Genomic DNA, 21,526 nt, shown 5'->3' on the forward strand with positions numbered 1-21,526 from the left:
ATTCTGACATGTGATTAACCAATATTTTTGATCCAAGCATAGGGGGGAAAAAATCATTGGTACATTATGATTACCTGTGTTTCGCACTTCCACATATGATGGCAAAGGGTTCTGTGTGGCAGAACTTATTGGGATGATAGTGGTGTACATGGACATGCTGTTACATGCTCTGCTTGTCTGAATGGATTTCAGGCGATATCTTCTAGACGTTCCTCCAGAAAATTAGACAACAGATTGTTTAGTTCAATTTTCAAACCGGTTCCTAATACTTTCAAATCAGTCTATTCTCCTATGCCATTCAATTAGTATCCTGCATCTAATCAGAGTTTCTCTGAAATTCTTACTGCAAAATAGCCTATTTCAACATTTATAATGAATTGTTTACATACTAAATTCTCATTTTTCTGTTTTATTTAATTTGCTAAGTTAAAAACACTAGAGCAATGAAATATTTCACAGCTATAAAATTGAGTAGGTTGTATGAAGCTGACTTTTCATTTTTTGTGTTTGATTGTGAAGTATCATCTGGATACAATGGATAGAGTAAGATCAGGGAGAGAGGACTGCATACCTAAAGTTTATTTATTAGTGTCACAAGAAGGCTTACATTAACCCTACAATGTAGTTACAGTGAAAACCCCCTAGTCACCACACTCTGGCGTCTGTTCCGGTACACTGAGGGAGAATGTAACATTGCCAACGCACCTAACCAGCATGTCTTTCGGACAGCGGGAGGACACCGGAGCACCCGGAGGAAATCCAGGCAGACACGGGGAGAACGTGCAGAGTCTGCACAGTCAGTGACCCAAAGCCGGCAATCGAACGCACTGTGAGGCAGCAGTGCTAACCACTGTGCCACCATCTTTATGATGTGGAGACGAAGGAGCAGTGCTCCGAAAGCTTATGGTACTTGCTACCAAATAAACCTGTTGGACTTTAACCTGGTGTTGTGAGACTTCTTACTGTGTCCACCATATCGATAACAGAGCCAAACCAATATTTCACCCACTGTCAGAACCATTCTTTATTTAAGAATGCCAGAAAATAGAGATGACAAACCACCCAGGCCTGCTCTAAACCAGATGTAGTTCTATTTTCAAGGAAATAGTATCAACTCTGAGAATCTACACTGTATATCCACTGCTCTATGGGTAAAGAACTTTTCATCATTTATCACTTACTTAGGTTTTTCAGGATGATAATTAAATAAGTATTTAAAATTACTAAGTGTAACACAGACATTTTTACAAACATTCTCGAAGTAGATTTACCATATTCGATTTCGCTCTCTTTCTCAGCCATATTTTCAAAGTCTCTGATGACGGATTGTGCAGTCAACTGATGAAGGATCTCATCCCATGGATTTTCAGTGATTTGTGTTGACTCTGGCTCAGGAGGCGTCTGGTAGAGGGAGGATAGGTTAGCAGTTACTTCCCAGCTGACTGCTTTCCCACAAATCAAGCCATGGATCACTGATTTGCACTGCATTGTGGGTGTGCCGTTCACTTCAGTTAAACCCGGGTCCTCTGAGGTCACTGGGGAGAAAAGGTTCTCCGGATCGAAGAAAGTGTCCCAATCAGGAGTGGACACTTGGAACAGGAGGGTGTCTGTTGGAAATGACAAGCAGAAACAAACTCAGAAATCAAGAGGACATGCGTTCATTCTGACCAAGTTAAACTGGTTCGTCCTCACTGAAACTTAATGCTAACTTTGTGATTAGTATTGGACTCTCCTCTTGATGTCATGGCCTGTTGCTAAGTTTATGAATATTCTTGTGTTTCCTGCTATCTTCTTCTTCTGCTGTTTTGCCCTTCTCCTTATCATTTCCCTAAAGGTATAGGGATTTTCCCACAGGCTGGCTAGTTCCCTTATAGTCCCCATTACACATTTCATTGATATTAGTTGAATCTGATGCTGTCCTCATATACATACATTGAATAGGAGTCACTATACCAAGCAAGGACAATCGGCTTGGCCAATGTCATTCCCCAACCTATCTCAGAGCAACTTCACGGAATGAAGTGTACATACAGGATCATTCAGGAATTTAATCCTGAGCCACCTGATCAAGGGCGACACAGTGGTACAGTGGTTAGTACTGCTGTCTCACAGCTCCAGGGACAAGGGTTCAATTCTGGCCTTGGGTTACTGTCTGTGTAGAGTTTGCACATTCTCTCCGTATCTGTGTGGGTTTCCTCCGGGTGCTCTGGTTTCCTCCCACAGTCCAAAGATGTGCGGGTTAGGTTGATTGGCCATGGTAAATTGCTCTTTCGTATCAGGGGGATTAGCAGGGTAAATACGTGGGATTTTGGGGATCAGACCGGGGTGGGATTGCTGTCAGTGCAGCCCCGATGGGCCGAATGGCCTCCTTGTGCACTGTAGGGATTCTATCCATGTCACAGTTAAGTATACCACACAAAGGGCCTGATTTTACCATTTTCATTCTAAGTGCTGAATCTGGGCGCAATTCAGATCCGACTTGGAAATCTGCTTTCAGGCACTCCCATACGCACTCAGCCTGAAAACAAAAACGCGGGTCCAAATCGCGCTGTGGGCGGGGCTTAGCACGCCCGAAACGATCAGAGCTCTGAACTGCACATGGGCAGTTAGAAAAAAATTTGAAAAAGCACACCCGTGTCAGATCGCTCCCGGGCCGCAGAAAGCGGAGAAAGCGGACCGGGGGCGAAAAGCGGGAGCGATGGCCCCCACAGACATCACTGTCCCCCTTATCCACCCCCCCCACTACCCACACACATCACTGTCCCCCTTATCCACCCCCCCGCTACCCACACACATTGCTGTCCCCCTTATCCACCCCCCTCACTACCCACACACATCACTGTCCCCCTTATCCACCCCCCCCCACTACTCACACACATCACTGTCCCCCTTATCCACCCCCCCACTGCCCACACACATCACTGTCCCCCTTATCCATCCCCCCACTACCCACACACATTGCTGTCCCCCTTATCCACCCCCCTCACTACCCACACACATCACTGTCCCCCTTATCCACCCCCCTCACTACCCACACACATCACTGTCCCCCTTATCCACCCCCCCGCTACCCACACACATTGCTGTCCCCCTTATCCACCCCCCTCACTACCCACACACATCACTGTCCCCCTTATCCACCCACCCCCCCCAGACCGATCGCGACCCACTGCCCCCTTCCCCCCCACCGATTGCCCACAGAGTGGCAGCGGATCCCCCTGTTCCTCCCTGTCTCCTCCACCAGAGATCCATCTGCTCTCCCCCCCACCAGTGAGTGATCGGGCCCCCCCCCACCAGAGATAAATCTTATCCGCCTCCCACACCCCCCCCCCCCCCCCACCAGAGAATGATCTGGCCTCACTCCCCCCGCCCCCCAGAGAATGATCTGGCCTCACTCCCCCCACCCCCCAGAGAATGATCTGGCCTCAATCACCCCCCACCCCCGAGAACGATCTGGCCTCACTCACCCCCCCCCCCCCCCCTCTCCAAGAGAACGATCTGGCTTCACTCCCCCACCCCCTCAAGAGAATGATCTGGCCTCACTCCTGCCCACGCCCCCAGAGGAACATCTGACCCGCCTCCTCCTCCCTCCCCACCCCTCACCAGAGAATGATCTGGCCCGCCTCCCTCCCCCCCCCAATCAGACAACGATCGGCCCTCCCCCACCAGACAACGATCGGTCCTCCCTCCCCCCCCCCCGCCACCAGAGATACATCTGACCCACCTCATCCTCCTCCCCCTCCACCAACCAGAGAATGATCTGACCCGCCTCCCTCCCCCCTACACCGCCGATCTGAGTTAGTGAGCCGTTGGAAGCTCTGAACTCGCCTCTTCAGCAGTTGGAGCGCCCGATTCAGACTGTTATTCAGCATGTCCATTTTGGTGCGATTCTGGATCGACGAATGCGGTGGTAAAAGGGGAAATGCTGATAAGGTTGGGCGGGCTGTTCATTTATTCATTTATTCAATTTAAATGCATGCAAATGCATGCAAATGCATTTAAATCGCCGTTGCGCCCATTTCGGGCACGAATCGGATCGCGGCCATTCCCGGGCGTCGTAAAGTGGCCATCTGCACGGACACGGGCACGGATCGCGTTAATGGCCTCACACCCGACTTTACCATGTTTTCGCGCCTGAAAATTGGCATGACGCAATGGTAAAATCGGGCCCTTAGTCTCTAATCAAAATATCAAATTGTACATTTCCTTCTAACTAATTATTCCATTGTGTAGTTATATGTTGTCTCATGAAGCGGTTTAGAGGCTTGAATGGTTGAAAAATAATTGTTTATTAATAACGCATATCATTTATGTCAGATATACTCCTGACTCGGCGTCATCTTCTACCAGACTCACCACTACGCTCTGCTAACTCCATGTGACTCTTTACACCATAATGTGGGCGGTACTGATTCCCCAGTCCCGCATTAACCCTTACAGTCTGGAACACCCTAATACTCCACCTCCCGCCAGGTCTTTACCCAAATGTATTTACAATAATATTTACATTCTACCCCTTCTCCCAGGTGGTTGCAGTGGAAGCACTTCACTGTGAGAGCTGGACACTGCTTGGCTCTATGAGGTCTTTCGGCACTACAGCGCTGATATGGTCTGCCGCCATCTTGTGTTTTGTGCTTAGGCATTGCCTTCCTTGCCCTTTTGTTGCATCATGAGCAAGACTGTTGGGGTTGCTCTGTGTTGTGGTTTAACTTCACCACGGGAAGTTTTGCTGACGGACTTTCAATTTGGAGTACTTTGTCCAAAGTCATATCTTCTTTAGCTTGGAGCACATCCAAAAGAGTTTTACTCCCAATACTCTTCACTCTCTCATGAGCTCCGACTTAAGGTCACCATAATCACAGCCTTCGTTTAGAAAAGAGTTTACAAAGAACCCGGGTTTTTGTAGTCTGTTGTTAAATGTTGCTCGCTCTAAAATATTATTGTTTCCTAAGTTAATGTAGGTGTCAAAGGATTTTGTGGCCCTCTTCAAAGATATTCATTTAATCCTTGCCTGGCTGTTATGTCATCAGCTATTAGGCCTATATAATAGTGTAATCACTATAATAGTGTAGTCAGCCTCTGTTTTCTTATTCATGCCTAATGCTATCATACACCATAAAAATCTTCTCCATAACTCCCTATTTTGAACCTGGTCTGTGCCTTCCATCTACCTTAATGGATCTGGAAGTGTTAATTTACCAGGAACTCCATTACAGGTATGAAGACTGATGGATAGAAGAAAGATCCACTTTGTAGAACAAGAGGTCTCCACAAGAGCACATGGAGATCCATTGATCAGAGAACTTGATTTCCCATCCATAGCTGTTTTCAGTACAGGGGAATACAGCTTTAAAATATCTTTTTTCTTCTTTCTTCCTATGCTCGTCGGGGTTTGCCAGGCTTCATTGCAGTTGCAGAGCTGTATAAACTTCAGCGACGCTGCAGAAAACCTTTTGAACGAACCATCCTGGCCAGCTATTTGCTTTCCTGAGCTTGGACAATCACACTGAACCAATGTTTTGTTCTTTAATTTTTTTCTTCCATTCACCGGGCTGCAGCGTTATTCAAGCCAAGCTCGTGAAGCAATCAGTCTGCCAGTGCTGTGCCAAATTTAAAAGCTTCTTTCAGTCTTTTTCTGAAGTTTGCTTACTCTTTTGCAAGGCTCTTTGACTCTGCTTGCAATGGACCTCCACGTAATCTGGTGGAGTCCTTTCTTCACTGCGCAATGGATATTTCTTCTGCCCTTCAACCTCCACACCTTTTGTGATCTCCAGCTGTGTATTTGAGATCTTCCAGTTATGTCAGACAGCAGTTTCTTTACTTCTTAATTCTTAAGGCTTTTGGGGTCTTTCACCCGCTGGCATCATGTTGTAAAGTTGTATGTTGTCTCATGAAGAGGTCCAGAGGCTTGTATGGTTGAAAAATAACTGTTTATTAATAACACATAATTCTATACAGATATATAGGCCGGAATTTTACTGGCACGTCCGCCCTGGAATCGGGGCGGACAAGGCTCGCAGAACGGAATTCTCCGTTGGCCTCAGGCGGGATTTTACGAGCCTCGCCCGAGCAAGGTCGTAAAATCCCGACCATAGGATTCAGTCCTCACTAGGTGCTATTTTCATGTCCACTTCTACCAGACTTATCACTTCACTCTACTACTTCCAGATGACTCTCTACATCATAATGTGGGCAGTACTGTTTCCCAATCCCACAAATAACCCTTACAGTCCTGATCACCCTAATACTACAATCCCTGAGCTATTACCAGTGTATGTGTGAGGATTGATGTCTTGTGGGAGAACTTGTTAAGTCTTCATGACAACAGTGAAAGGACCTCACAATTTAAATGAGCCTGTCAGACTCTTAGATGTTTCAGTAAAAATACGGATTATCTGTGATAGCTTACTGGAATCATTGAGGTTCCGCCTTGAACAACTGTCTGCTTGAAATTGTTGAGATTCACACCCGATGTAATTTATTCTTCCGCTGACAGACCAATTCAGAGTCTGGCCTGTGGAAACCTTCTCCAGAGCCTTGCGCAGGTGGCGCATGTCTAGTTGACCATTTGGTGAAGAGAAACTCCGGCCAGACAAGGCTGCCTGTGCAATCACTTTCCTTTTCCTCCTTGCTTCATCTGATGATGGGTCACCTCCAAAAGTGTTCTGGAATGAAGAAAAAAGTTTTTCTCACTGTGATAGTTAAAAAGGACCAGTAAAATGATCGCTTGGTTTCTCAAAATAGCATCAGATGTAACTGAACTGGTGATGTTATTGTTCACAGTTAGCGTATCATGAAGGATGGTGTGAGACTCGGTTGGACAGATACTCTGAAGGCTTAGAAAATATGCAACACAACACAAGAACACAAGGAATAAAAGCAGGGGTTGGTCACCTGGCCCTTCAAGCCTGCCCCGCCTTTCAATACGATCATGGCTGATCTATGCCAGCCTCAACTCCTTTTCTGTGCCATTTCCCCACAGCCCTCTATTCCTCGATCTGTCAAACATTTATCCAGCTCTACTTTAAATACCTCTAATGATCCAGCCTCCACCATCCTTTGGGGAGAGAATTCCAGTGATTCACCACCCTTTGTGAGAAGAAACTTTTACGCACCTCAGTTTTAAATGACCGGCCCTTTATCTTGAATCTGTGTTTTCTTGTTCGAGACTCTCCCACCACTGAAAACATCTCTCCATCTACCCTGTCAAGCTCCCTCCACTTGTCTGGATGAGTCTCCCACTCCAATTACACTCATGATGTGTCATAAAGGAACAGCAATATTTTTGAGTCAGGTTGATGAGTGGCCTGGAGGAGAACTTCCAAATAGTGACGTTCTCATGTGTCTGCTACTACTGCCCTTATAGATAGTAGCAGTCGTGGGTTTGGAGGTACTGTCTAAAGAGCCTTCATGAGTTCCTGTAATGCATCTTATAGATGGTACAAACTGCTGCCACTCTGTGTCGATGGTGGAGGGTGTAAATATTTATGGAAGAGGTGTCAATCAAGTGGGCTGCTTTATCCTGGATGGTGCCAAGCTTCTTGATTGTTATTGGAGCTGCACTCATCCAGACAAGAGGGGACTATTCCATCACACTCCTGGAATACTCTCTACTCACCTGGATGAGTGCAGCTCTAGTTCACTACTGCCCTTTTAGGAAGGAAATCTGTTACCTTATCTGGTCTGGCCTCCACGTGACTCCAGAACAACATTAATGGCAGTCTGGAATGGTCTAGCAAGCCACTCAGTACAAGGGCAAATAGGGATGCAAAACAAATGCTGGCCTTGCCAACAACACCCACATCACATGAGAGAATAAAGAGGGAAATTGCAGGTGGCGGTGTTCCCATGCATCTGCTGCCTTTGTCCTTCTAGATGGCAGAGGCCACAGTTTGGGAGGTGCTGTTGAAGAAGCCTAAGTGAGCTGCTGCAGTGGCATCTTGGAGAAGATTCATACTGTTGCCAATGTGTGTCAGTGGTGCATGGGATGCCAATCAAGCAGGCTGCTTTGTCCTCGGTTTATACTCGAGAGACTGTTCTTCATGGTGGTGGTTTTTTGTGGTCATTGTCCCTTTAAGGATCAATCGGCAGAGTAAGGGTCACATGACTGGGGAACCAGTCAGGGAGCAAGGTGAGGGATCACTCTGGTAATCACAGGATTCTATATTCAGAGTAATCTTGGGAGCTGATTGCAGCCACGAGGCTACAAGCCTCTATAAATAAAGGAGTTGTGTTTTCCCTAAACTGGTGAATGAGCATCTTTACAGTTTCTCTTTCAGCTTTTCCCATGTTACATAGAATCACCACAATGCTAGCTCATCACCTTCATACCAACCATCATTCGTGGATATGCTGGGTGTTATTACAGCTCAACGCCCTTCCTGCCGCTAACCCTCCCGAGGGCCGGGTTTCTCCCAAAATAATTCTGAGTTCCCAACGTGTGGGAAAATGGGAGTAAATCCTGCTGTTTCTTCGGCGTGAGTTCCAGAATGAATCTCCGGCACTCTCTGCAATACAGAGTGCCTCAGTGGGATTCACTCTGAAAATCTGTGAGCGAGGCCTATTCCTGCCCGAGAGGCCGGCAGCACAGTGCTGAGTGGGCCACTGTGCATGCACCCATTTGTCAGCGTGGAGATTGGCGCATGCACAGTGGCCCCGCCTTGCCAACCTCCCGATCACTGACCAGCTCGATTGCTGGCCAGCCCTGCAACCCCCCCATCACAGGCCTTTCGACCCCCCACACCCTCTGATCACTGGCCTCCTGGACCTCCCCAGGCGAGCACCTATGTAACCTGCCCCTATCTCCCTGACTCCCCCCAACCCGGACAGTCCTGGCCCCTCCCACCCCCGATCCTGATGACCAGTCCAGACACCCCTGACTGTCCTGACATCCCCCTCCACCCGGATGGCCATTCCCGACTCCCCACTCCACCCCACCCCCCCAAGCCCCCATCTGGATGGCCAGTCCCCGATTGCCCTGTTCCTTCCCTCTGCCAGGGATCCCAATGCAAAGTGGCATTGGGTTCCCCCACCCCCACCACTTTCATTCCCCTCAAAAGACCCTGCCCCCTCTGGCCCCACCCCCTTGGCACTATCCATGCTGGGGACCAACACTGATACAGCCTATTAATCAATAAAGCAGGCAATGTACTTACTTTATCATTAACTAATTCAAAATTAGACGTGGCCTTTTTTGGTGATTCCCACTGCAGCAAACCTTTCTGTTCATAAGGTGCAATCTTTTCCAAACCATGTGGGAGAGATTTTATTTCCCTATCAATGTCCTGAGGTTCTGTGGAGTCACTGCTATTTGATCCACGGGTAGATGTGTTTTGGACCCCAATTCCTTTATCACTGCAGGTGGAACAATGTGTCAACTTATATTGTTCCTGGATATACGAGGAATGGGAGATACGCTTCCGTAAGTCATTAAAGTCTGAATCTGCAATTCAAAATATAAATATGCATAAACGTAAAAGAATGATGTCCCTCTTAGCATTGTGAAAATTTCCTTACTTTTTTTTATAAAACAGTTTTTTAGACAATAACAATTTAATTTGTTAAAGTTAAATATTTTCTTTATGTCTGGTGTGCATTTTTCATTTGGAAATATAGAAAGTGAACCGTATATTTTTCTGTGTTTTGCCTTGTTGTCAACCAGAACTAGAGTTGGGAAACAAACACACAAAAGGGCATCCAGTAACTATCAGCCCTGGTGATGGAAGTTTAGAACTTAGTCGATCGATTTTTAGCAGCATTTGGCAATGGGATACCTGAGCCAGGCAGACCTTGTAGGCGACACAGTGGTTAGCACTGCTGCCACATAGCTCCAGAGACCCGGGTTCAATTCTGGCCTTGGTTCACTGTCTGTGTGGAGTCTGCACGTTCTCCCCATGTCTGCGTGGGTTTCCCCTGGCTGCTCCAGCTTCCTCCCACAGCCCAAAAGACAAGCTGGTTAGGTGCATTGGCCACGCTAAGTTCTCCCTCAGTTTATTCGAACAGGTGCCGGAGTGTGGCAACTCGGGGATTTTGACAGTAACTTCAGTGCAGTGTTAATGTAAGCCGACTTACGGCACTAATAAATAAACTTAAGCTTACAGTATATTTCTGTTTTGCAGGATGATGTTGACGATTGGCCAGCTAAATCTGCCTTAATAATGAAGTCTAGATTGGTAGACCTGACACACAGGGAACAATTCTTCCTCTTGATTCCAGATAACCCTGCACTCAGATAGAATGATTGTGGCTTGACAAGCAATAGGATGCTGCATTGAAAAGCTGCACACACTGATGGTTCCAAAGCCTTAGCTATGCCAATCTGTGTCAAAGGTTACCGGACTTAAGTTCTTCGTTGGTAAATGGTTTTTATTGCTTGGAAGAGAAAGTATATGCCTGCATTGTTCAAATAGATGACCTACATGCATTGATTCCTCAGTAACCTGGTTCAAAGCCAATGGTTTCCATAAATGTCTGGCACACGAAAATCAAAATGTCATTAGCATGGTTTAATAAATCTTTAGTGCTAATAGTAATTTTACTTCTACTTATGACTGAAACACCACCACAAATATTTACTGCATTGAATAGATTTTAATCATATGTATGAATTAAAAACACTAAAAAAAAGCTTTCAACTGCTTCAGCTCCTCCTTCTTAGGATATCAACAACCTATCTTGACATTTTGCCCTATTACTTGATCTACTTTGGATAATGAAGCACCGGTGGTGAAGGTTTAAGAAATAGCTCAGACCATTATCCTTCAATTTCAAGAAACAGCATGAAATTGAGAAGCTTCGACAGGAAGGTAGGACAGGAGAAAGAAGAATGGGAGATTGTTTCTTCACTGTTGTACAATGTGATGTTCATATACCTTACCCTTACTTCTTTCATTCTCGTCAGCATTAGCACCTGAAAATTCGATTGAAATCTCTCGGGAAATCTCCTTTAAAGCTTGCTCAATGTCATTCTTTTCAACTGGGAAAGGTGGTTTGATTCCATCAGTGAAAACTAATGTTGAAGAGTCTTCTTGAGCCTGAAATACTGAGTTAGTTGATCCCTTTAACGCAGTTTTAGAGGTGTGCTGTTTCCCCTACAACAGAAAGTATATGCTCAAGTATTTTTCAATATGAAATATATATATACTTTTCAATCCCAGTGGTTGACTTCTCAATATCTTGGGGTCCCACTACCCTAAATAATCTGAGAGGGTTTCTACTTAATGTAGAGTTAACTTACAGCATTCTTCTTCTTTTGGAATCCAGAAAGATCATAAATTACGCCATAACCATTCAGATGGTCCCCGGGGTACATAGGTCCAATTTCACTCGGAGAAAGGAGAACTTCTAAAGTATCTGGGAGATACCATTCGATGGTGATGTCACTCAGGGCAGGCTCAATTGCCTTCTTTAAGGACTTTATTAACTAATTGACAAAAAAATGACAGCGTTAATATTCAACCATACCTGTCCAAAATCTTTACTGATGCACAGTGGGCATGTGACCTGAGCCACAGTGTCTGCCAGAAGATAGTCAACTTAATTACATTAGGATTTCAGTCCATGAAGAGTTGGCTTTACTGGGGTTGAGTGTGTACCCAACTGTTGTACAATAGACCCTGTGTTCAGACATCAAAGTTTAACCACAAGACTGAACATTTCTTCAATTTATTTTTCAAATAATGCTAGAATATGATATCATAAATAATTACTTATACCCTGTTCTTCCAGTGAATATTGAACGAGCACAGTCTTAGCACAGATTTAAAAGCAGATACATTTAAACCATAAAGCCATATCAATTTCTCCCTTTTCCCAACAATGCATGTACAGTACGGAGGGTATCTGAAAGAACACAGTAATAGCACTGACCACTGGAAAGTCTATTGTGTTTGAATGAAAACCAATCAACCAGGATATCAACATGGGCCAGAATTCTCCGACTTCACCTGCAACAGTGATTCTCCAGTCCCGTTGCAATGTATGGCGATTTGGCTGAGCGTCAAATTCTCCGTTCTCGCTGGCAGCAGTGACGGGTGTGAATGACATTGACAAATTCTGGCCTTCACAGTTTAATGATTATGATTTGCTTTGGTGTGATTATAATTTGGAAACAATCTGGAGTTATCGTGTTGAAGGACTATCAGTTGCTGAATATTAAATGTCTAACTACAAGGCTGAACATTCCTTCAATTTATTTTTCAAATAATGCTAGAATATTATATCATGAATAATTACTTATGCCCTGTTCTTCCAATGAATATTGAACTAGCACAGTCTTCAGTCCAAGGCTGAGCTGAAAAGAAAATGGAGCCCTACCCGAGGACAGGATGAATTACATTATGGCCGGAACTCTACCACCTCGCCCGCCACAGAATCGGAGCGGGCGAGGGTCCGACAACGGAAATCTCCGTTGACCTCCGGCAGGAATTTCCGGTCTCGCTCGAGCAAGGCCGTAAAATCCCAGCCAGTATGTGCTATCCACGTCCTTCTTTTCTGATCCATCATCTTCAATTCATTTTGCATTGATAAAAAAATTGTGACTATCATTCCGGGGCCATCCTGTTCTTGTAACTACAATGAGAATGTTCTAAATTGGTGACAAAGCAAAGTCAAATGGCTATGTGGACTGATACTACATTATTCAATCCAAACTCGCAAAGCAGGGGGCACTTACAAAGAACGACTGCAGCCCTGTGTACTGTGAGGTAGCAACTGTAGCACAATTATACTGTTCGGTTATGCTAATTCTGTGAAATTTCAGAATACTTGAATAAAATACACATGTTTGATCTTTTAGTTTTAAATTAAAATGTCATTGCAACAGCCTGGATACTCAGAAAGTTACTAGATGTGACTGATTACTTGGGAGGCAAAAGTCTTGTTAATTGGAAGAAAGTGGTCTAAAGCAGATAAAGAATCACAGAATCCCTACAGTGCAGAAGGAGGTCATTCAGCCCATTGAGTCTGCACCGACTCTCCATCAGAGCATCCCACCCAGGCCCGATCCCCGTAACCCCATGAATTCACCCCACTAATCTCCCCGAACCTAAACATCTTGAGACACTAAGGGGCAATTTAGCATGGCCAATCAACCTAATCCACACACCTTTGGACTGTAGGAAGAATGATGTGGAGATGCCGGCGTTGGACTGGGGTAAACACAGTAAGAAGTTTAACAACACCAGGTTAAAGTCCAACAGGTTTATTTGGTAGCAAAAGCCACACAAGCTTTCGGAGCTCCAAGCCCCTTCTTTACTCACCTGAGGAAGGGGCTTGGAGCTCCGAAAGCTTGTGTGGCTTTTGCTACCAAATAAACCTGTTGGACTTTAACCTGGTGTTGTTAAAACTTCTTACTGTAGGAAGAAACCAGAGCACCCGGAGGAAACCCACGCAGACAGGGGGAGAATGTGCAAATTCCACACAGTCACCCAAGACCAGAATTGAACCCGGGTCCCTAGCGCTGTGAGTCAGCAGTGCTAACCATTGTGGCATTATGCTACCCTAATATGAATGGATATGAAGCGATACCAGTTTGCAAGGCAACATAATATAATGAAAATCAGAAGAGATATAACATCTCATCCAAAATGGCTCATTTTACATTATGCCCCAAAGTCAACATTGCCCCAATGTATGTACATATTACTGAAAAGCACAGCCACTCACCTTTGGTTGTAGTCGTTCACCTTCATTGAAAAATTCAACTGTTCCACCTGTAACCTTTGCAACCCCATGCAGCAACCGCTTGCAGGCATTAGGACCCAGCCCATAGCTGAAACATCTAATGAAATGTTGTGGCATTAGAAATATATCCTTTGCCATATTTTATCTTTAAAGCAATTATAATGAAGCTAGATACCAATATTAATCATGAGCATATGGAATGTTACTGACACTGAACTCTGCCATCACTTTAAGATGTATAAATGAGAATTATGGAACCAATTTTGCTAATAATGTGGAAGCATTATTGTGGAAGCAGCAGCCAAATGGATGACTGTTGGAACCCAACTTAATAAATATTTATTGTTAAAGGCATACGGTACGTTCTTGTTGACCTTCCCAACACTTTTCTCCCTTGTAACTGATAAATGAAAGGAACATTGTGAACTAACAGTACTAAACGCTAATTGGACGTAGCATCTATGAATCAAACTGGACAGCTTGGTTCACTGCCATGAAAGGGGAGGCAAACTATACTAAAATACTCACTGTCACACAGTAAAATGTTCTGATTTTAAATGAACGTTTAACAATTTGGAAGCAAAGGTTTGTATTTCCTCAGCCACAAAATTGTTTGCTTTTATTAATCTTTTTCAAGCCGTGTTGCTTTTTTTTTCACTTTAATGTGATGATAGAATTATGGACATCAATTTGCCCGAGCTATCAATGTTAGATAGCCAGAAAGTGATTTACTTTTGACAAAACCACCAATCGACATTGCACAAGTCCAAATGAACATATATAATACATGATATGAAATAACAGATTCTCTGACATTGCAATGTTTTAATTAAATGAATAAACTCCAGGATCACTCCAGGATGATAGGGAGTGGGATAGCTTGATCTTGGTTTCAGATAAAGCTCGGCACAACATCGGGGGCCGAAGGGCCTGTTCTGTGCTGTACTGTTCTATGTTCTATGTTCTAAACTCAGCTTGTGAAAGTTATATTGTAAGTAGAAGCGAGAAACCTCTGAATGGAGAACTCAGTTCCACTGCTATCCATGTTAATCTTATTTCATTTTCTTTGCATTACAAATAAAATGGCCAATCTGTTAAATCTTATAAGAAACGAACAACTTACAGTCCTCAAACTGCAGAGATTTTGTAAGTACGAGGGCACAACTGGTCATAGCTGAATCCAGCACCAACTCTTCCCTTCCTTGACTTCTCCCTCTATATCTCTAGGGATCAATATCCACGCTAAACCACTGACTCCCATAGTAGTTACCTTGACTACTCTTTCCCCCCCCCCCACCCTACATCCTGGAAGGACTCTATCCCATTCTCCCAGTTTTTTCATCACACTTTGTCATCTTGTGGTACTTTGTCATGGGGAGACAGTGGCACAGTGGTAATGTCACTGGGCTAATAATCCATACCCAGGGTAATAATCTGGGTTCAAATCCCACCATGGCAGTTGGAGAAATTTGAATTCAATAAACATCTGGAATTAAAAGTGTAATGATGACTAAGAAACCATTGATGATTGTCATAAAATGACCTTTCTGAAGGAAATCTGCTATCCTTACTTGGTCTGCTATGTGGCCTAGGGGATGGGTAATAAATGCTGGCCCACCCACTGATGTCCACATCCCATGAATGAAACAAAAAAGCTTGATCTGACAATGCAATATCTGTGTCATTTTTCCTCAACTGAGGCTTCTCTTCTACCACAGTCAACAGGGCAGTTGACAATATCCATTCCATTTCCTGCACTCTACTCACACCTTCCCCTCTTTCCCAGTTTTACCTGTTCTCACCTTTCACTCAACCAGCCTCCAATTTCAACACCGCTTCTTTCACCATTTCTGCCACCGGTGTGTTGTCACCACCAAATATATCCCTTCTTTCTGTAATTTAAAATGACCACTCCCCGCCTGATACTTTGGTGCACACTACAAACACCTCCAGTCCCCCTTCCCACGGCACCTTCCCAGAGATATAACACCTGTCCTTTTACCTCCGCGTTCAGCCATTCAGCCCCTCATACATTCTCCTTCCAGGTGAAGCAGCAATTTACTTGTAACTTTTTTCAAATGAGTGTACTGTGTTCACTTCTCAGGATGGTAGGGAGGTCATGGAACCTTTACAGATTAAAGGGGAGGAGGTGCTCGCTGTCTTGAGGCAAATCAGAGTGGACAAATCCCCAGGACCGGACAGGGTATTCCCACGGACCTTGAGGGAAGCTAGTGTTGAACTTGCAGGGGCCCTGGCAGACATATTTAAAATGTCAGTATTCACGGGGGAGGTGCCGGATGATTGGAGGGTGGCTCATGTTGTTCCGTTGTTTAAAAAAGGTCCCAAAAGAAATCCGGGAAATTATAGGCCAGTAAGTTTGACGTCAGTGGTGGGCAAGTTATTGGAAGGTGTGATAAGGGATAGGATCTACAAATATTTGGATACACAGGGACTTATTAGGGAGAGTCAACATGGCTTTGTGCGTGGTAGGTCATGTTTGACCAATCTATTAGAGTTTTTCGAGGAGGTTACCAGGAAAGTGGATGAAGGGAAGGCGGTGGATGTTGTCTACCTGGATTTCAGCAAGGCCTTTGACAAGGTCCCTCATGGGAGGTTAGTTAGGAAGGTTCAGTCGCTAGGTATACATGGGGAGGTAGTAAATTGGATTAGACACTGGCTCAATGGAAGAAGCCAGAGAGTGGTTGTGGAGAATTGCTTCTCTGAGTGGAGGCCTGTGACTAGAGGTGTGCCGCAGGGATCGGTGTTGGGTCCACTGTTGTTTGTCATCTATATCAATGATCTGGATGATAATGTGGTAAATTGGATCAGCAAGTTTGCTGATGATACAAAGATTGGAGGTGTAGTGGACAGTGAGGAAGGTTTTCAAAGCTTGCAGAGGGATTTGGACCAACTAGAAAAATGGGCTGCAAAATGGCAAATGAAATTTAACGCAGACAAGTGTGAGATATTGCACATTGGAAGGACAAACCAAAGTAGAACGTACAGGGTAAATGGTAGGACTCTGAAGAGTGCAGTTGAACAGAGGGATCTGGGAATACAGGTACAGAATTCCCTAAAAGTGACGTCACAGGTGGATAGGGTCGTAAAGAGTGCCTTTGGTACATTGGCCTTTATAAATCGGAGTATCGAGTATAAAAATTGGAGTGTTATGGTAAGGTTATATAAGGCATTGGTGAGGCCGAATTTGGAGTATTGTGTACAGTTTTGGTCACCTAGTTACAGGAAGGATGTAAATAAGGTTGAAAGAGTGCAGAGAAGGTTCACAAGGATGTTGCCGGGACTGGAGAAGCTGAGTTACAGAGAGAGATTGAATAGGTTGGGACTTTATTCCCTGGAGCGTAGATGATTGAGGGGAGATTTGATAGAGGTGTATAAGATTTTGATGGGTATAGATAGAGTGAATGCAAGCAGGCTTTTTCCGCTGAGGCTAGGGGAGAAAAAAACCAGAGGGCATGGGCTAAGGGTGAAAGGAGAAAAGTTTAAAGGGAATATTAAGGGGGGCTTCTTCACGCAGAGAGTGGTGGGAGTGTGGAATGAGCTGCCGGATAAAGTGGTAAATGCGGGGTCACTTTTAACATTTAAGAAAAACTTGGACGGGTTCATGGATGAGAGGGGTGTTGAGGGCTATGGTCCAAGTGCAGGTCAGTGGGACTCGGCAAAAAATAGTTCGGCACAGACAAGAAGGGCCAAAAGGCCTGTTTCTGAGCTGTAATTTTCTATGGTTCTATGATGCAGGCTCCTCCAGACTGGGGAGACCTATGGCAGCTCGGTGACTGCTGTGTGGAACATCTCAGTTCATAGAATAGAATCATAGAATCCCTACAGTACAGAAGGAGGCCATTCAGCCTATCGAGTCTGCACCGACAACAATCCCAATCAGGCCCTATCCCTGTAACCCCACATATTTACTCTGCTAGTCCCTTGAACCTATGCATCCCGAGACAGTAAGGAGCAATTTAGCATGGCCAATCAACCTAATCCGCACAGCTTTGAACTGTGGGAGGAAACAGGAGCACCCGGAGGAAACCCACACAGACACAGGGAGAACGTGCAAACTCCGCATAGACAGTCACTCAAGCCGGGAATTGAACCCAGGTCCCTGGCACTGTGAGGCAGCAGTGCTAACCACTATGCCACCGTGCCGCCCAGTTCATTTTTTAAGCAGATACCCGAGTTTCCGGCTGCCTGTCATTTTAATTCCTGCCGCACTCTCACTCTGATCCTTCTTATTCTCTGCTCCTGCATTGTCCCAGTAAAACTCAACATAACCTCAGGGAGCAGCACCTCACCTTCCCACTTGGCATTTCACAGCCTTCCAGAATCAACAATATATTTAATACTAACATAAAATGCTGGAAAATCTCAGCAGGTGTGACAGCATCTCTCTCGCGAGAGAGTAGAGCCAACGTTTTGAGTCAGGATGACCCTTCAAAGGTCATCCTGACCTTTAGGATCTCCTGAGATTTTCCAGCATTTGTTTCAGATTCCAGCACCCACAGTACTTTGTCTTTATAATAACGTTTTCAGGTCCGAACCACTGGCCTAATTATTTTGATGTGGAGATGCCGGCGTTGGACTGGGGTAAACACAGTAAGAAGTTTAACAACACCAGGTTAAAGTCCTTTAACCTGGTGTTGTTAAACTTCTTACTAATTATTTTGGACAGCAGCTGTTATAGTGGTTCTGCTATTCTCAATGACACCTCCTCGAGACACAAATTCAGTTTCTTTACTTGTCCCATTATCATCCCTGTTTGCTTTGCAGCAATATCTCTTGTCATTTAATCTTCCGGCCTTCCACCCCATCCCAGAACCTTCGTTCACTCTTGTTCTTTCCCCACCCCCACATCCTTTCCCTAGCTCTGTAGTTGCTTAATAACATTTCCATCTCTAACTTTTTCCTGTTCTGGTGAAAGGTCATCGCTCCGGAAAAAACTGGGTGGAATTTTGCACTCTGTGCACAGGGTGCTATCTGAGGCGGGAAAACAGGCATGAAGCTCGCAGGCAGCACGGCCGAGTTTTCTCTCCAGTATCATAGCTCTCTGTCCACTGAAAATCTGAGGGTGTGGTTTTCATCTGACAGGCTCCACAGAGGTCAGGACGCCATTATTAAAATGCACTCCGATCTACGCGAAAAAAATACATCCATCCTCACCCACAGATACGGGTACCCCCCACCACACACACTGGGGAAATTATCCCCAATGGATAAGGAGAACCCCCCACATGCATCAGTGAAATGCCCCTGCACGCTTAAAGGGAACACACCCCATAAGCATTCTGGCAGCCCTACGCTCCCCCCCCCCCCCCCCAACAGATAAGAGGAGCCCCCATGAGCATTAGGGCAACACTCTCACCCCACAGATAGGGAGAGCCCCCATCCCCTCCACCATGGAGCTCCTCAGTGAGTCCACCCTGGCAGTGGGTGACGGGGCAGTACCAAGGCGCTGATTGGGCAGGTCCCTCTCCTCCTGGGGGCCTATACCTACCTGCATGAGTCAGCGGGTTCCCATCAACTGCTTCACATTTTCAGAAAGCAGTTTTAAACCGCACTGATGTGGCGCCAGGTGAGGGGGGATTTCTAAATGTGGGGGAAACATATGGTGATAAAGCCTGCCGATTGTATTCAAATTTATTCAAATGTATTTAAATGCACTTTTCAGCCTCAGTTGAAGGTGGATACAGGCATCTTGGATGGGCGTTTGGGTCGAAAAAAGATTTTTCAGACTTTAACCCACACCTGACAAGATGCACACATTTTTGGTTAAAATTCCACCCTTTGATTCAGGTGTGAAAAGTTAAACCTGATAGAAGTTGGCGTTGAACTGATAATGTGCTTCACTTCCAGTGGTGATAGACCCACGCTATAAAAATGTATATAATTCAATAAAAAGAACAAGTGTCCAACTGATATGAGTGATAATGTTCAATTTCTGTTACACTGATCATGATAAATTATGGCCGGAATTCTCTGATCTCGCCCACGGCTGGGATTCTCCAGTCCCGCTGCTGTGAATGGAGATTTGACTGAGCACCAAATTCTCTGTTCTTGCTGGCAGTGGTAGCGGGGGTCAGTTTAGCATCAGAAAATTCAGGCCTATATATGTGAGGAAGTTACTTCACCCAGCACATAACAGCCAAGGTTATTGAGAAGCCTTATCCAATGGATCAGACTCTGTAAGAAAGAAAAGACCTTAAACTTTTCAGCCTTGTTGATAAAGAATGAGTAGAACATTTGAATAGCACACTGGTAGGGATCATTGCAGCATTCACATTCTGAGTCATTACCGGCAGTGTCATTAGTCATTTAGAGATAGACTATAGCTAATTGTATTACTTCAATCTTCAGTCATCCTGCTAAGTATCTCTTCTGAGTTTATAGGATAAAAGAAAGCATTTGGTCATTATCTTTAATTGTTCCCTCAACACAGAGGTGACAGTTTTATATTTGTTCAAGAAGTGATTAATACAAATGGAGGAATTCAACAGTGATATGTGTCGTTAATGAGCCTTTAAGAAAGGTTTTTTTAAAATCATGATCTCTGCAGCTCTCACAGTTTCAGTGTTTCTCAGCTCACAGTCTTAGCTGATGTCATTATGGCACCAGTTTGTCCGGTGATGTCCTTTTATTGATACTTCAATAGCTTAAATCAGGTCTGTTTATTTTAATTCTGGGTTTTATTATGATGCTGCATTGTTAGGAAGATGGTCATGTGTTTTTGGACAGTTTTTCTTTCCTTTCCAATGAGTTTAAGGTTTCGTTTTGAGTTTGAGCTGCTGTTTAGTTGAGTTTTAGAAGGAGCAGCAAGCTGAAAAGAAGTGTTTTCTCTCTCTCCCTGTTGTTTTGGAAATTCTGCTGGTTATCAGAAAGCAACGTCTTGCCTTTCTGAAGGGGGGAATCTGCTGTTGGTGGCTTGCCTCGTGTCCCTAGTGTTTTGAGAAGTTGTTCTGATTTCAAACTGTTCCGAGTCTATATAGAGAACTGCAGACTTCATCCAAAGGACTCAATTCTAGTATCGCGTGAGCATTAGTCTATGCTGTATTAAACCTGTGAAAAGGGTCTATTGTTCATGGGATTGGTTTGATTGGGACAGTTCCTATATTTGTTAAGGGTTATACATTATAGCGGTTGTTTTGTTTCTTGTTCGTAATTGATAAAGGTTCTTGCAAATTTGCTTACTATACATGTTAACTATATTCTTAAATAAACTTTGTTTGATAAAAGCTCCCTAGTGGGTCATTTGAATCACACCTGAAGTGAAACCCATTATGCTTATCCTAGCCAAATTCAAGATGCAAAACCTATGATCCAGGCTGGTTCGAGAAAACACTTTGGAGTTTCGGACCTGATCTATAACAGATGGAATTTATATATCTCTTTGAGATAAAGGGTGAGATCATTTGGCAGTACAAAGGAGCTTAATATTTCATCTATTATCTCCTGGACACAATAGAAATACAACACAAGTACCTTGCAGAACTCGCATTTTTTCGCACAAGCTCAATAGTCTTCCCAGCATGGCTCACTGAAGCATCCGTCAAAATAAAGAGTTGCCGAGGATAGCCACGGTGCACTGGCTGCTTGAAAATCCAGGATAAAGCACCAAGAATATTCGTGCCACCCATGTCAGCCCTCATCCTCTGAATATACTCGCAAGCGAAAGATAAGGTCTCCTTTAAACAGACAAAGGAAATTGTCAACCAGAGGTTCCAGAAACTGCAGCTAAGCTCATAGAGAAGGAATTATATAAACGTGTGACCCAGTACAACAACAACTTACATTTATGCAGCACCTTCAACTTAATGAAACATCCCAAGGCACA

General features: G+C 44.6%; 1 protein-coding gene across 7 annotated transcripts in view; it reads right to left on the bottom strand.

Annotated features, from left to right (window-relative positions):
* vwa5b2 (von Willebrand factor A domain containing 5B2) overlaps positions 1–21,526 on the bottom strand; it is a 142,971-nt gene that overhangs the window by 24,005 nt on the left and 97,440 nt on the right. For 4 of the 7 annotated variants that reach the window (XM_078206567.1, XM_078206574.1, XM_078206559.1 and 1 more), the window contains 8 exons: positions 21,175–21,377; positions 13,666–13,780; positions 11,237–11,422; positions 10,877–11,090; positions 9,156–9,442; positions 6,410–6,665; positions 1,272–1,607; positions 75–212 (listed from right to left, as the gene is read on the bottom strand). In XM_078206567.1, coding sequence (XP_078062693.1) covers positions 75–212; positions 1,272–1,607; positions 6,410–6,665; positions 9,156–9,442; positions 10,877–11,090; positions 11,237–11,422; positions 13,666–13,780; positions 21,175–21,377 — 1,735 coding nt within the window. The remainder of the gene's footprint in view (positions 1–74; positions 213–1,271; positions 1,608–6,409; positions 6,666–9,155; positions 9,443–10,876; positions 11,091–11,236; positions 11,423–13,665; positions 13,781–21,174; positions 21,378–21,526) is intronic. The other 3 variants (XM_078206583.1, XM_078206596.1, XM_078206591.1) reach the window with 1 other exon arrangement.

This window comes from Mustelus asterias, chromosome 3 (assembly GCF_964213995.1).
Source record: "Mustelus asterias chromosome 3, sMusAst1.hap1.1, whole genome shotgun sequence".
Lineage (NCBI taxonomy): Eukaryota > Metazoa > Chordata > Chondrichthyes > Carcharhiniformes > Triakidae > Mustelus > Mustelus asterias.